The following is a 17,494-nucleotide window of genomic DNA, read 5'->3' as shown; positions in this document are numbered from 1 at the left end:
CCCCCCTTGGTTTAACTATTCATAATTGTGTTATTAGCCCCAAAGAAGGGGACCAGTGTCCCTGAAATGTTGCTTCCTGTGAATTTTTAACAAACATTCAGTCATTTTGAAAGATTAGTACCTAATTAAGATTTCTGTTTGATACAGTCATCACCCTTCCTAATACAATGAACAGTTTGTGATTTTCTGATCTATGTATAAAAATTTAAAAAGCGTGTTAGTTCGATTGGGCCCTGGCTTATCTTGCGTCTGCAGTTGCTTATTTCTTGCTTATATAGGTAAGAAATGGGTTCTTAAGCTCTGCTTCAATAATGACCTCTTCCACCAAATCAGGGATTTTGGATTTTGGCAGCATTGCTAACTTCAAAAAAATGAAAAAGGCTTCAATATTACACTAATGAGAGACAATGGAAATTTTTGCAATGCAGGGTTTTTGTTTACCTATATTTCAGGCTGGTTTGTTGAAGTATGTTACTTATAGATTGCTAAAATTACCTATAAATAAAACTGAATAAGATTTTATTTTTATGCTACTTTGTGTTTTTTTTAGGCCAATTATACTGACCCTCAAAGTAAGCTTCGATTCAGCACAATTGAAGAATTCAATTACATCAGGATGCTTCCCACTGATGTCGTCACTGGATATTTGGCACTAAGGAAAGCAACCAGTATAGTATCGTGACTATTTAGAAAAGCCTAAATCTGGTGACATTCATTATTATTATAAAATATTCTGCATTATATAGCATTTATGCTGTAAAATGTTTACGTATATATACATGTGCACAATATAAAATAAAAATGATTTTCTTTTTTTAATTATGTTTCTTTTTAAGTTCTTAGAATAGTTCCTTCTAACTATTAGCATGACACTAATAGTCTTGCAGTGTCTGGAAAAAAACTAACAATACATATTCTATCCATAACATAAACGTGCAGGAGACTTGGGACTTGGAATCTCATCTCCTGATCAACACTCTGAAGCTCTGAGTGATTTGGTTGTCCTTGCAATGCTGGCCAAACCAACTGGAGGGTCATCCAATCAGGATCCAGTCAGACAACAGAACACTGGCGTACATCAGTCATCATGGAGGAACCAGAAGTCCAACTGTGGCACGGGAGGAAAAAAGGAATGTAACCTGACCTGAACTTGTGTTCAAGCTTTGTCAGACACTCCTTTTTCAAATGTGGACAGTTGGCAGGCAGACCAGCCAAGGGAATGGTCGCTACACCCAGAAGTATTTCTGGACCTGTGTAGCAGGTAGATCACACCGGATGTGGACCCCAGGTTCAACAAAAAACTGGACAGGTTTGTCTCCAAAATGCAGAGATACTCTGCCAGAAGCGTTGGATGCTATGGTGGCTCCATACAGGCTGATCTATGCCTTTTCCTTCTTGGAAACTCCTTCATCCCCTCTGAAGGATCAAGATGGAAACTCTGTGGACTCTTCCAGATGGACCATATTTCCTATCCCAAGCACCGTTTACCACCCTGCTTCATGGTCACTGGCTTTGTCATGGCTATTAAAGCCCTTGTCTTGAGAGACGAGAGTTACACTGATTCTGTAATTCCCATGCTGTTTAACATTATAGGCTTGTTATACTTGCTACAAGAAAAGTAATTGACATGCATGCAGAATACACTATGGAAGGAGTTTTGCTGGGGCAAAAGGATCTAGGGGTACTTATAGACCATTGACTCCGCAATAGCATGCAATACCCAGCTGCAACTAACAAAGCAAGTAGAATAATGACTTGCATTAAAAAAAGGGATTTATTCAAGGGATGGAAATATAACTCTTTATACTGCTTTATAAAACACAGGTTAGGCCACATCTCGGGTACACTGTACAGTTTTGGTGGAAAGTTGCAAGGGTGAAGTCCAAAGTTACAGCGCTCATGGCGCGGGTGAATCGGGGAGGAAACAACACAGAGGTCTCTAGGGTAAGGTGTGCGCCCTCTTCTTTGTACGGACCGGGGTGTCTGAAGTATGTATCTAGAGGAACACAAAAAAGGAAAGGTGAAGCGCCACAACTGAAAATCAAAGAGTGAAAGGATAACTTCAAATTGATGGAGAACTGTTGGGTGGGCACCAATGGGCTATGTCGAGAACAAGCTTAGGAAGGAATCTTCCGCCAAATCTTGACGATGGTTAATGATGGGGTCTTTGGGATGGTGTTGATATGATCCGAGTTAAGGGGGAAAAGAAATGGATACAGTGAACTTCTCGCAAGTGTAGTAAAATATAACAATAAAGAGACTCCCCAAGAGGTTCAGAGTGAAGTGCTGTCATCGACGGTGGTGGGGTTGTTCTGATGCCAATGTGGTAAAAGATGCTGGTGGATCCCTTGTTGTGGATGTTGGTCCGATCCTGTGTTGAACGGTGGGTGGGCTGTCGGCCTGGAGACCATCTGATTCCACTCGATATGGTGCAACTGAGAGTGAGAGCCTTCGGCTGGTGAGAGTTGAAGATTCTTCTTTGTGTTGTGTCCCAATGGTACTGCCTGGGAGTGCTGGTGGAGCAAGACCCAAACGGCGGCGGTCTCGCAAGCAAGTGATATGAGCCGGGACATCAGATCAGCCGGTTGATGAGAGAACACCGGCTGAGTCCCACGTGTATGGGGAGAGTCCGGGTGTCCGCTAAGTGGCTGACGGCTGCCTGAGTTAACCACCTGGGAAGGTGGGGGCAGAGCAGAGGAATGTCCACCACTCACAAGCGGAGGGTCTGCCTGCGATACGGAGGAGATGGTGGAGGGCAGTGCTGGGGATGAAAAAAGTGGCGGCAGCAAGGAAAAATCAAACGGAGTCTGATCACAGTGTGAACAGTTTGATGGATTTAATTAACTGCAACGCATTTCGAAGAAAAAATTCTCCTTTGTCAAGCCAGGGTTGCTTGCGAGAAGTTCACTGTATCCATTTCTTTTCCCCCTTAACTAGGATCATATCAACACCATCCCGAAGGCCCCATCGTCAAGATTTGGGGGAAGATTCCTTCCTTTCTAAACTTGTTCTCGACATGGACCATTTGGTGCCCACCCACCAGTTCTCCATCTATTTAAATTTATCCTTTCACTACTGTTTTGGTCACCAATCCTTAATAGAGATGTGCATGAGCTAGACAAGTTCAAAGGGTGACCAAATTATTAAGGGGGATAGAGAAGAGAATCTACAAATTCATCAATGGGAACTGCAGTATTGAGAATATACTACTTAATCTAAGAACTTTATGGAAGACACAAGGGCAGAACAAGAAATTGGAGGGGGTGCAGAATCTCAGATTGCTCAAGGGTTTAGTGTGGTTTAAGTAAATTTCAGGCCTAAAATGTGGATGCTTTTTTTTTTGTGTGCAAAAGAAGTAGGACCCAGAGTAGATAAACTACTAAAACGGTGAAACCTCCAGGAAATCGATTTTACACTAAGTTCAAAAAAAATCCTGCTTTTATTTTAGCAATATATTTTTATTAAGTATAAAGAGCAGATGCATACAGAGTCTAAAACAGTAGGTTGAATACACATGTCGACATAACAGTAAGATTGGTAGTTTCAGAGGACTTAGCAGCCTGCATGTACAAACAGTCATCTCAATACGCTAGTCAGTGGAAAGAAACAGGCCTAAACCTCTGTGTAAGTAGGGAATGCGACATAAAATAACAAAAAATAAATAAGAGAGAGGGGAAGGCATCGAGTAGCATGCCTATCCCTCAACACTGCCTGAGGTATGAACTGCGCTTAGATCCTTTAATTATCTGGTAGGGGATAAGGATAGGGAGCTAAACATGTAGGGGGAGGGAAGGACAAGACTATAGAAAGGGTCTATGTAATTTGCCATATTACCTGAATGTAAATTATACTACAAAGTATAACTAGTCAATATATGGTACACTGTTAGACAGAGACTTGTACCAGCAAGTGTAGGTCAAAGATATATTTTCAGTCTACATTTTAGGAAAAGGCTTCACTAGGGGAAGAGTTTGGTGAGGGTAGCTATAAACGACAGGCAGTAGGACCTGGTTGAATATCATGTGGTACGTATAGTACATCTACGGTCTTTCATCCAGCATAACCAGTTGGCATTAAATTTATCCCATTTGAAATGGGCTTTTGCATGGAGCATTTCAAAGTGGGCATGGGTATTCAGTATTTCGATAACATAACATATAAACTAGGGGTTTCTACTTGCTTCCAATGTCGCGCCAGAGCTAATCTGGAGGCTATCAGTGTGTGAGAAACAAAGGTGCGTTGGTTGGGGGGGCCAAAGCTCTATACCAATCCCTAATGGTGCTAACTGAGGTGATGGAGAGCAAGCAAAGTGTGTCACAGAAGAAATAAATCTAAATATAGCAGCCCAAAATAGTTTCAATGCAATACAGTACCACCAGATGTGGGTCAAAGAGCTAGTTTTTCCACAATTACGCCAACAGTAGGAGGACTCAGTTGGGAAAAGCCTAGCTATCCTTTGTGGTGTGCAATACCATTTATGGAAGATTTTTTTTTTGAAGGGACTCCCAATGTGTGATACAATTAGATGTTAGAGGCCATTCAATAGCTTTATGCCATAGGGTAGGGGGTAGTGTAAAATTCAACTCCTCCTCCCACCACTCCATAGATGGAAGTTTCTCAAACGTTTGTGGTCCAGCAAGGAGTTTATAGAAGAAAGAGATGCCCTTACGTAGGGGATTAGGAGTTTGGTAGAAAGACATAGTTCTTCTAATAATGTGGCTCTCCTTAACTTTTGCAGAGGCCAAAAAAAATCCTCCTTTTTTTTTTTTAATATACAGTTTATTAGGATTTGTTTTTTTAGAGACAACTGGGGCATCCAAAAGCAGTCAAACTAAGGGATAAGAAAAAGTAACAAAAATTATAGAAACCGGAGCAGCCTAAAAAACCTTCATGCCAGAAGCGTGCATCAGATAAAGACTGAACATCCACCTGGTAAAACTTCGAGAGAGTGTAAGCAGGAGAGCAGGTGGCAGCTATGCAAATGTGTGAAACAGAAGCCTGATGCCTAAAAGCCCAGTAAGCACTCAGGAAGGACGCCTAATAGAGTTCTTCGACAGGAAAGGTTGGAACCGTGTCCTTTTAAGAGCATAATATTTAAGCTGTACTGTCTGAGCCACTGTGAAATGGCAGAGCAAGAAGCTGGTTCCTCTGAACGGGGACCATCAGGAATGACAGAGTCAATCTTTCTAATGAAAGCAGTGGCTGAAGATAAACCTGCAGAGCACTACATCAGGCTGGGAAGGAATATTCCTTTTGATGTTCTGGCGCTGGACAAAGATGGAAGAGCAATGTCCTGGTTGTGGTGAAAGTTTAAAAGGCACCTTAGGGATAAGACCAGATGGGTCTTTACAGGACAAAGCTTTCAGCTCTGACACACATCTTGCAGAGGTGATGGCAACAAGGCTAGTATGTCCTTGAGCTTGAGAGAGTCCAGAGAAGGGCAACAAAGCTAATAAAGGGGTTAGAAGACCTACATTATGAGGACAGACTGCATGCATTAAACTCGTTCACCCGTGAAAAGAGGAGACTGAGAGGGGATAATCGGTAATAAACTGGTTACAGTTTTTTCAGTCGAGTGTTTTTTAAATTTATTTGTTTAACTTTTTATTTTTTTTAAACTTGCAAGCCCGCTATATGAAAACACATTGAAAGTGTCAGGTTCTTTTTAAGTGAAACAAATTGCAAACACACTCGTCAATTCTTAACTAGCTTTAAAGCAAGGTGCACATGGAGGGCTTTACACAATACAAAATAAAAAATTTCCCAACACACTCACCAGCCAAAACTACACTATCTTAACTATTTGGGTTAAAAACAGAGGTTTTAGTTGCACAAGAGAGCCTCCATCTTGGAGCATATATAGCAAAGATGAATTGGGTGCAGGTTTACCAGGAGAAAGCCCAATCCTCCTCAAAGGGACAGGGACACACCAGAAGCCCAGCACATCACTTTGGCAGCTGAAGCCCCCAGTGTGTACCCACAGCAAATACAAGTGAAACAAATGGTAAACACTCATCAATTCATAGCTAGCTTTAAAGCAAGGTGCACATGGAAGGGCTTCAAAAAGTACAAAAGCAAAGATTTTCCAGCACACTCACCAGCCAGTGTAGTTTTTTGCAGGCTGGCTGGTGAGTGTGCTGGGAATTTTTTTCTTAGAACATTTTTTTTAAAGTTTACATGTTTTACATATATCTAGTGCTAGCAAGCAGTAGATATATGCTACAACATTAAAAAAAAGTGGCCAAATAGGAAACAGTAGTGGTAAACAGTTGTGACTTTTTTTATGTTGTCCAAAAAAATTTTTTTTAAGTATCTTGTTCTGTAGAAGGTGGGTATATTCCAGGATAGGTAACATTTTAATGTTCTGCATTGTTGTTTTTAAAGTGATTGATTAATTGCACAGAGTAGGCAGTTTAAATGTACAAAGAAACAAGCAGTCCCTTTCAACCCTTAAAGGAGAACTATGGAGTTAAGGCTTTTCCCCATAGTTCTCTGTGTAACGGGAGGACACAAACTAGCGTCCTCCCATCACACTAGGCTCAGTATACCGTGAGCTGCTGCTCGCGATATACTAAGACGCCGCACCTGGTCCAGACAATTATGTCTGGATCTGCCCAGCTGCGTGACTGACAGCTGGCTCTGCCTATCTAGAGGCAGAGCCAGCTGTACCCTCCCCCGTCCCTTCCGCCAGTCAGCGCTGGCAGATCGGAGCTGGGAGGTGGGAATCCAGCCCCTCCCCTGTCACGGCAGACAGCCGTGACAGGAGCGAGAGGTGAGCGAACGCCGGTATGCGTTCGCTCACTTCCCGATCTACTGAGCCGACCTGTGACAGTCTCATTGTCACAGGTCGGCTCGAACTAATGAGGTGGGTGAAAAGCACTCATCTCATAGTTCTCCTTTAAAAAAACCAAACATAATAAACTAATTTCAGTTTACTGGAAATCTTTGCTGATACGGTGAGATTTTTCAAACTGCTGTCCTGTGTGAATTTCACCATGTTCCAATTAATTTGGTATTCCAACATCTTATAAACTTTACCAACCATGCAAGCGAGAAGAAAAATGAAACTTAAAACTACCAGAAATATTCACTACAGCTGGAAGTCTGCAGCTATAGTTGGATGTTTTTCATATCCAGTGGGAAATACATATCGGGTGATTTGTTGCTTTCTATTTTTGGTATTAATGGAATTCATTTGTTCTGTTGAGCAAATATGATGGAGATGATTACATTGTGAAGTGAAATAAGTAAACATATCTAAATGTATGACTGGATAGAAGTAATACCTATTTAACTGATTTGTGACTTACGTGACCATAATCATGCTGAGCTGCATGGCTTTTGTTAATAATACATGGATGGGAGATAAACTCTGAAAAACCATGCAGAGCAAAACAGACAAGGGCTACATGTAAAAGTAAATAAAGGTGCAGATCTGTGTTAGCAACTCTTAACATAAGGAAAAGCTTTGTTTCAGTAAAATTAGAAATAAACATCATGCATGTTTGGAATAAATGCAAGGCTGTTTTCTAGCTAGTCGGTCACAAACAATGAATCTGTAGGTAGTAATGTTGGCTCACAAGTAGGGATGAGTTCAGTTCGAGCTATGTTCTATGAACCCAGCAGGAAGTTCGTGAACCAAAAACTTGGCGCCAAACCCCCTTTAAAGCCAAAGGGGAGTGAAACTAGCCTTTTTATGGCCATTTAAAAGGCTAATGGACTAGCTAGTTTTGAAAGCGGGCAATGGGGAGCTCGACATTGCCAGAGGGGACATGTACCAATGCAAAAAAAAATGTTTAAGGATACCATTCAGTGAGGAAAGGGTCTTTTATGCAACTTAAAGGCTACATTGAAAATAAACAAATCCTTTAAATAGCATGCTTGGGATTGTCTTAAAGCTGCATGTGGTGTTACAAAACAGTACTATGTAGTCCTTTACAAATGACAGTGTTCTTCCTCCTCAAATTCCTCTCAAAACCTTATCCAGGCATACAGCCTGGGTGGCCAATAAAGGGAGCTCAGCAAGGGTGTAGCCTTCCCTTTCTGTAACATACTAGGGAACATGAGATTCAACATTGGAGGGAACCCTTTGAAAGGGGGAAAGTAGCATAGCCTCCCCCCTTGCAAAGCATAATTTCTCAAATTTGAGGGACAAGGGCCTCTTCCCCATATCTGATGCCAAAGAAGAATGGTGGGGCTTACTGAGGGGCTTCCAGATTCTGCTATATGTCCCCAAATAAGGGTGTTGTAGAATTCAGTCATGGCTACGTTGCTTGCAGTGGAATAACAAAGCACTTTATTTTGACACACGTGTATGGATACTCTCCAAGAGGTGAGTGTCAGCTACTTGTTCTGTAACAGAGGCATTTATACAGTGAAGCAAATACATATTTGGTCAACATGCATTAGAAGAACTTAACAGAACAGGTTTCTAGACAGAATGCTAGAAAGGGGAAGCCACAATATGTAAAATAATAAACCTGGTGCAGGATAAACAAGATAACCCTTGGCATATGTTATCAGATGGTTATGGCCATACAACATTCACATATTTCTGTTGTAGTTACTCCAAGAGGTCTCTGAGAAATCATGACATAGATTTAAACCATAATCAGCTTTAGGCCTATTTAGGGTTTAAAATAGAACTATGGGGTAACCTTTTTATCCCATAGTTTCTTTAGGATCACGGAAGGACATAAACTAACCTCCTCCCGTGGCCCAAAGCTCAGTATATAGCAGGCTATTGCCCGCTATATACCGAAAGTGCAGCTGCCGGGACGGATCTCGACAATTCTGTTTGATTCTGCAGGGAGATGATCAGGAAGTGAGCGAGCGACAGTATGTGTTCGCTCACCTCCCAATCTATAGAGTTGACGTGTGACAGGTTCATTGCCTAATCACTTGTTAATTACTTTCACCCTTGCATTGAGTGCACAAATCACTTTATTTTTGCATGGTCACAAGTGGACATTTGTACGTATTATAGATCTGTGATCGAAACGGACTACCACTATCTAAGTATACACTGTGGCTCTTTGATGGAATATCTTATGATACATTATTTGAAGCACTTCAAGTTTGCTGCAGTAATATATATATAGCATATGATACATTTGTGTATTGAATTGGATTCGATTTTTAGTTGAGTTGAAAACGCCGCACATTTTTTGTTTATTTGTTCATAATATTTATATGCATTTCACCAAGAGTCAATATGGAGGAATCCTGATAAATCTTGTTTTTTTCATATTTTAAGTCATTTGAGGGCATACATTTTTGCTTTGATTTGAATTCTATTTATTACAAATAGAGTCTGGAAATTACTTATTTTCTTTTGTTTTATAATTGTAACGTGCATGGATTAAACTTTTTCTTGCTGTTGATAATTTAATAAAGGAAAGGGGGGAAAAAACAATATTCATGTTCAAAAAGATGTTCCTATGTTTGTGTTCCTACTGATGTGCTTTCCACATTCACATTACAGACATCCGTTCTGAAATGCTCCGATCAGCAGGGAATCTGTGTACGGATCCCATGCTGATTGGAACAGAAGGCGCCCATGTAAAAGGGGCCTTAGTATTTTTTGATTTAATAGCCTGCAGCATTTTAAGCAATGGCAATTAACTTATTTCTGTAACTGCGGGTTGCCTATCATTATTTTTATTAATACATGTAGAACATAAATGTGAAAAGACCACTATTTGTATTTAAAAATTCATGTTTAAACTGATTGAGGGTGATGTTAAAGTACATCCTAAGCTAGATTTTTTTTTTGTTTTAGTTTTTGATAGAGTGGTGAGGGGTTAGAACCCCTTATAGGTTGTTTTGTTTTTTTGCTGTTTCTTTTCTGGGGAGATTTACGCTATTTGTCCTTGTGACAACAGCCACTGAGACGGAACCAGAGGGAAAATGCTACATTTTTAGGTTGTCACTAGAACAGGAATAATGGGGAAATATTTAATTGGGGACACTTGTTCCAGTGTGGACATATTCCTTACTTTGAAAAGATTTCCTCTCACTTCTTGTTGTGTCTTCAAGAAAGGAAGTAAAGGAAATCTCCCCAATGTGACAGAGATTCAACCCTGATAACAGTTTAAACCATTCCTACCCTACCCAAAATGTAAAAAAACATTTGGCTTCAGGTATATTTTAAAGGTTCAAAAGGCTGGAGATTGAAATTACATATTCATGGATTCCACTGTGCTGTTTTCATGGCGAAGTTTTAGATGTAAGTGGATGGCTCTGAAATTGGTAAGCAAATTGGTATCCAGGGGTTGAGCTTTTTTTTTTTTTTTCTCTCTTTCCAAGCAAAGACAAACCAATGCTGTCACTACACACAAAATCTGCCATTGTAAGAGTAGTATTATAAGAACGTGCAGATTTATGGATCTTGGCAACACATGGTGCAGTATGACCTAAATGATAATAAGTTCTTCCAGCACCAGTAGCATTTAGTAAATAATTTTGGATAATATAAAAGTTTAAACATAGACAACTCCATCCATCAAATAGTTATGACAATAATTAGGTTGCCACAGTTCTAATAATGCTTTAGTATGGTACATATCTAGGACCTTCTAGTAAATATAAAAGACGCATTAATGCAGCTTGTTAATAATTTATACACTTTTCAATGTAAATTTTGTTTTTGGTTCTGAGATAAAACTGGAGTAAACATGGGAAAACATATAAATGCTGTGCAGGTAATGTTCTTGGTAGCAATAATGCTTAAGACCTCAGCATTGGAAGGCGATTCTAAATTTATATGGAATCAAAAGTTAAAGTAGATGCAGATTTCTGTCTACATGCTTTTGCTTCAACATTAGCTGCACATTTTATCAGGACCAGCTTCTTGGTAGTAGCAATGGTGGACCATGCCCGCACAATGTTTGTTAGCTTCTTTACTTGTAGTTTTATACCAGCGGTACATATGACAGGGCCATGCAAGTGCGCAATTTTGAGATAGTTGTCACCCCTTAACAGAAAGTGCTTCAACAAGGACCTTTGTGTCAGAATCATCTACAATTCTTTGACACATGTTAAACTTAAATGAGATTTTGGTTTGGGTTTACATATATATATTTACATATATAAAGACTCAAACTTAATTTTAACTTCTAAGTGTGACGACATGGTGATAAGTTTATAAGTTAAATTTGTATTGGTGTTAAGTTATGTTTGAGTGCGTTATGCTGCGTAACCTGGTTATGAAAAGACTATCAGCACCATCCCTCGTTATCTCCCATTGTTCTCTGAAGGAGCTCAGAACATTTACATTCTGGCCAGTCTCCTGCTATGGCTGTCTGGAGCTTGTTAGCAGTGGAAACCCTGTGGTGTTATGAAGACAGATTGTCTGGGGAAGACAGGGTGGATGTGATGGGAATTTTAATCTGATCTCATCACTTGCTGTATAAAAGGTTGCACAGTTGCTCAATAAATCAGAGTTTGTTTCATCCTACACTCGTGTCTCGACCAGTGACTGGGGAAACTGAGAGCTAAAGATCTTCAGGTTGCAATATCTCCTCCGCAAGAAAGAATACAGCGGCGGACATACTCATCCTGAGTACGGGGGTCCGTCACACTAAGGTTTGAAGGTCAACTGAATTTTTAATTAAAAGCACTGCACAAACTGTTGGCGCTATATAAATCCTGTATAATAATAGTTTAAAAAAAGAGGTGCTAAGTGAGCAGAGAATATCAGCAAGGTTAGACTAATAACACTGAGCAAAAGCATGCTATTATTACTATTAATGTAATGTTTATATTTGTTTTTAGTTGAATTATATTAGGGTCTTGATACGGTTTCCTTTTGGCTTTCATATTATCAACTTCCATATATTGCAAACTTTTCATTGCTTTCCTCATATAAGAAATGTGTTCTTTCAGTATTAGTAATTATAAGAAAGCGTGACCTTCTTTTTTTTCTTCATTTCTTCATTTTTCTTGGTATTCTATTTTTGTAACATTTTCCATTAAAGTATTTTCATTTCCTAGCTCAGGAAATTAATCTGAACATTCTGCCATTGCTTGTCTGCTAAATTGGACTTACACTCATTTACCTGCCTAATGCTCAGTTTATGACCTATTATTCATATATTTCAAGATAATCGTGAAGATAATGAAAACACCCTTCCATCAGACTTAATCATTGTATTACAGAAAAAAGTTAAAGAATTGATGAGTTGAAACTTAAAAGTATATTCTTCTTTGAACTATACTACTTCTTCCGACTTCTAATCTTTCCCTCATATTCTATTCATATAAAGGCTTATATCAATGAAGTCGAAGGCAATCAATGAAGTCGTGTGTTTATGTACCAATGATCTACATTTATAAAACTCTGCATCATCTATGTGCCGTTACCGGGCTGAATTCTAAAGGAATCCTAGCAAACTCAACATTTTACTTTTGCCATGCACGATGCTGAGAATGTGATGGTAGATGTTTGAGAATGTTTACTTCACAGCATGATGAATTGCTGGGCTCGGTTGTGAGCAATTCAATCACGAGCCCTGTCTAAATGACATTCATGAAAGAAAAAAAGAAACCAGTAGCTCAAAAATATACAGGTGAAACTCGAATAATTAGAATATCGTGCAAAGTTCATTTATTTCACTAATGCAACTTAAAAGGTGAAACTAATATACGAGATAGACTCATTACATGCAAAGCAAGATAATTCTAGCCGTGATTTGTCATAATTGTGATGATTATGGCTTACAGCTCATGAAAACACCAAGAACCCCAAATCCACAACCTCAAAAAAGTAGATTATTACATGCAATCAATAAAACAAGGATTGCACATAGAACAATATCGGACCTCTGAAAAGTACAAGCATGCATATGTACTCAGTACTTGGTTTGGGCCCCTTTTGCAGCACTTACTGCAATTACTTTTGCATGATATTCTAATTATTCGAGTTTCACCTGTATATATATACAGTACTGCCTGGTACACTGAAATATTTTTCAGAGCGCCACATGTTTATTCTTGGCCAGCAGTATTTAGGCTAAGCTTTATTTATACAGAGATGTGCATTCCTTCTGCACATTATCAGAACACAAGTTGCAAAAGCAGCTTTATTTGGATGTCCAACGCATGCTGCAAACTAGAAATCCACCATACACACTGAGCATCACTGTAAGATTTCCTAGATCAGTTCAGGGATCACATTCGATATGCATGTGTCTGCAATGCAAGGGTATCATAGTGATTTTCTGGTCTGATTTACTTACTTTAGTAAATCACACCAATTACCTCATGACTAGAGAGCACATCCAGAGGATGATTATAGTATCTATAGACAAGGAGAAAAGCTGAATACCTTCTGCCTATGGATGCTTTTTTTTTTTTTTTAAATTGACAATTTTTATTGTGTATTTCGCATATATGAGTTACAAAACTTACAACGTAAGTGTGGCTGGTTCAGTCGGCCATCAAGCCACGCCCCCCTTTGGATGCTTTTTAACCGACATTAACCCACAACCAGGAACAGCAGCAGACTGCCACCTTAGACTAAAGCCACGTTAAGTAACTATTTAAGATACTGATAAACAAATGAACAAGCAAGACATTTCTAACCTTTAAAACATAGATTTGCCACTTGAAGAGAAATAAAGGTTTTGAGAGAATGTTCAGTCAATGTGTGTGGAAAGGAATATTCTTTGACTTAGAAATGTGCCAAAAAATATGCTCAAATAACAGGTAAATGGACTTAAATAGGGCCAGTCTTTGATTCTGGTGGAATACACCTAAAACCTAACCATGCTGATAGGTGCCTTGTAAGGGTGGGAGGATATAAAGTTGAGGATATATAGCCTAGTATGGTTTAGGAGGAATGGGGCCACACACTCGCTGACCACTTCCTTTTCTGGCTAGCCAGGCTGCATGTAACATAGTAACATAGTATTTGAGGTTGAATAAAGACACCATCAAGTCTAACTTATTGCATGTATGCATGTGCATCTGCATGTGTATGAGTTCATGTGTGATCTTATTCTTATGTGTACCTGTACCCCTTTATGTTACGGTCCCTGAGGAAATCATCCAAAGTTTTTTTGAATTATTCCCCATGTCTGGACAAAAGTCTGGTATGGGGCCTGAGGGAGGCCTTGGCCATTTTTAGTTTTATGGGTTTTTTTTCTTAAAGGCTAGGTACACTTGTTTACACAAATGTGTACCATCGGACCCTTATCCAAGTATGCAGCCTGCAGTCCAGAAAAAGGGGGCCAGTGAACAAGTGCCCCCACTCCAGAACCATAGCAGGCCACATGTCCTTAACACTAGAAGGGAACCTTGCAAGGGGGTGCAGGAAAGTATCCCACCCTTGCAAGTCACCTTGACCGCATGTTAATGCAGACAAGGGCCTTATCCCCACATCCTGTCCCCCAAAAAGGATTTGGGGGTCTGGAGGGGAAATGATCAGAATCTGGATTCCCTTTTAGAATAACAGAGCCCCCAGATATCCTGCCCTCCCTACATGAAGAAGGGGTACAAAGTAAATAAAATAAAAAAACAGTGAAAAAAAGTCCTATAGGTAAAACATCCCAAAGTTAAAAGAAAGTCCAACCACGAGCCGCAGGACTGAGCTGAGCAAGACTGAGTTTTTCAGCGAGACAAGGGGTTGAGTGTGACTTTTTTCTACTGTGGTGGTTTTTTACCTGCAGTGAGGCTGTGAAGGAGCGGAGTTGTAACATGTTGAATTTTGTTTTGTTTTATTTAATGTAAATAAAACAAAATGTAATGTAAAGTGCACTTTCTGTAAATACACAAAGTATTTTAGTTTTAATTATAGCAATTTATATGTCACTTTTTTTGTATTAAGTTTTTTCTTTTTCTCATGCACTAGGGCTCGGGAGAGACTTTGGCCCACTGCAGACTTCTCATACATACAAGCAAAACAATGCCAAAGAACAAAAAGAACTGGCTGACTTTTTATAACATACAATGAGGTATGTTGTACTTGGCCTTTATTCTATTGCATACAATAAATACCACATTAAAAAAGCAAAATCATTTTAAAAGAAAGAAAAAAAGTATCGCATATACAGTATAATTCCAGTTTTTTTTTGTTTAGAACTGTCCATTAGCCTATCTTAGTTTAGAAACTGTTATGCTCAGCGCCGTCCTTCAGTGCCGGAGAGCAGTGGCGAGTCAGCGCTGGTCCGGTGGGAGGAGCTCCATGTGAGATTTTAATTTAGCTGGCCGGCACCTCTGGGCCTGCTAAATTAGGACTCCACCTGGAGCTCCTCCCAGCGCTGACTCGTCGCTGCTCTCCCACACAGTGAGTGAGGGCAAGGGGGGCACTATTAAGCAGGGATAAATGTAAATCTATGGTCTCCAGTGTATTAGCAGTGGGTACTCTATATGTAGTACATATAGAGTACCCACTGCTAATACACTGGAGACCAAAGATGTACAATTCTCCTCTGCTAACATGAATGGAATAAATGATCCATATGTAGCCCTGTACTATGGATCATTTAACCCATTCATGTTAGCAGAGGATAATTGTAAATCTATTGTTGCAGTGCACTCTATATGTACATGTACTATGTACTACATATAGAATGCACTGCAACAATAGATTTACAATTATCCACTGCTAAAATGAATAGGTTAAATGATCCGTAGTACATAACATAAAGTGGTTGTAGTTGGTTGGGGGTGTGCAGTGCTATATGTAGTTGGTTGGGGGTGTGCATCACTATATCTATATATAGTGATGTTAGGGGAATTCAGCAGGATAGCAGGACACAGGCTTTGCAAATAAAGTAATGTTTATTAACTGAAATAGCTTTACAGCAGCAAAATAACACAACAGTTCATCTTCACTGACCAGCTGGAAAACTTAAACTGCGATTCTTCCTTATAACAGAAAATATCAGTCTCACCGACTTGAAGATTTCAGAGCTGCAATCGCAGGTAAACAGTCCCAGACTTTAGGGGTAACTTTCCCAGTCTACAGGTTTACAGCAAGGATACTGACATGCAGGCTCACAGCAGTACATAAATCTACAGCCTCCTCTACACTACTCCTCACTTGCTCCTACCACTTCCTGTCTTTTAAACAAACAGTTCCAACAGCAGGTGAGTTAACCCATTAACCCAAACAAAATCCCATCTACAAATGACCTCCTTAATTAAAGTACAAAGAACGATCCTTAACAAAGGCAATCATGCTCTATACCTACCTGCTATTCGCTCTAACTCTATATGTGCTTTTTTTTAAAAAAGGAAAACAAAGAACTGACAGGTCTCTAACTAATTAACATACAGCCTTGAGCCATGCAAGGGCTAAATTAGAAGACAGCATACAGGTGAGGACAGACTTCATATACCTCACCAAATTACAAACCAGTACGTCCTGACGAAGCCCCTGGGGGAGGGGCGAAACGCATAGACGCAGTGTATGCAATGCCTGGACTAACCCCTCACAGAGGAAACACACCGCTTTAAAGTTTTCGGCTCATGACTCTTCCCATCTACTAAACAGATAATATACGGACACTATCTGGATATCCCTGTACTTTGCAACTCTATGAATGCCCGCACCAAGGATAAAATCTGTGGATGATGGTATTGTCTTTGCCGAAACAACTTAAAAATCATCCCTCCAAACAAAGAGGAAAGCTATACACACAGAGACGACGGAAGCCGGGACATGTGAGTAAGACTATATATCTCATGCAATGAAAATTATCCCTGTATGGATAGACTACACAAATTGAAAACACCCCTATACCCACACAGAAGGTAAGGGAAGACTCACATGTTAACCAATGGCTATATAATCACCACGGCTTAAAAACGTCTATAAGTACAAATTGAACCGCTGAAACTCCACAAGGAAATTACTTACTTCTAAACATCCTAAGTGGAAAGCATAGCTGGAGTAGGGTGATATAATAAAAAATAACAATATGCCAAGACAATAACCAATATTGTGCAAATATAAACATCCTAGTAACCAATGGGTGAAAAATTACATATCACTAGAAAGAGTCGATACAAAGAAACAGAGTTTCAAAACTAAAGCATCCCACTTGAATTATACGGGCCGAGTGGATAAACACACAGGAAGATTATCCAACGAATAAAACTAATTTCTATACTTAATTGGGAAGTAGCCACAAGCTGTAACAAAGGTGTAACAATACTAAGGGGCATAAACAGTCCTACTAAAGGCAACGAAATCCACAGTCAGTTCTGATGTTTTCGTAAAATAGTTTTCCGTTTTTGTATTTTTTCTTGTTTCTTATTGTTTCGTGTATTCTGCTTTTTAACTAGTCGACGAAAAGAGTTTGGCCATATCTGTTACTATTTTTGATACTTAAATAAATATATATTTTTTAAAACAATCTAAATACTCATGGTCTGTCCCGATCATTAAATTAACCCTTGGACCGCCTATACTAAGTAGGTGGACCGAACCTATCTGTTGTGTTTTTCCTGTTTTGTCCCTTAAAGAGACCACAGCCCAAATGGGAGA

At 39.5% G+C, this 17,494-nt stretch overlaps 1 protein-coding gene across 1 annotated transcript in view; it reads left to right on the top strand.

The window, feature by feature from the left end:
- Positions 1–715, top strand: part of INO80C (INO80 complex subunit C) — a 19,707-nt gene extending 18,992 nt beyond the window's left edge. The window contains exon 4 of the mRNA XM_018571031.1: positions 551–715. Coding sequence (XP_018426533.1) covers positions 551–682 — 132 coding nt within the window. The 3' untranslated portion in view covers positions 683–715. The remainder of the gene's footprint in view (positions 1–550) is intronic.
- Positions 716–17,494: the final 16,779 nt, after the last annotated feature.

Source organism: Nanorana parkeri, unplaced genomic scaffold, assembly GCF_000935625.1.
Source record: "Nanorana parkeri isolate BGI_ZX_2015 unplaced genomic scaffold, ASM93562v1 scaffold1655, whole genome shotgun sequence".
NCBI classification, from domain to species: Eukaryota; Metazoa; Chordata; class Amphibia; order Anura; family Dicroglossidae; genus Nanorana; species Nanorana parkeri.
This window is presented reverse-complemented; position numbering and strand designations above follow the sequence as displayed.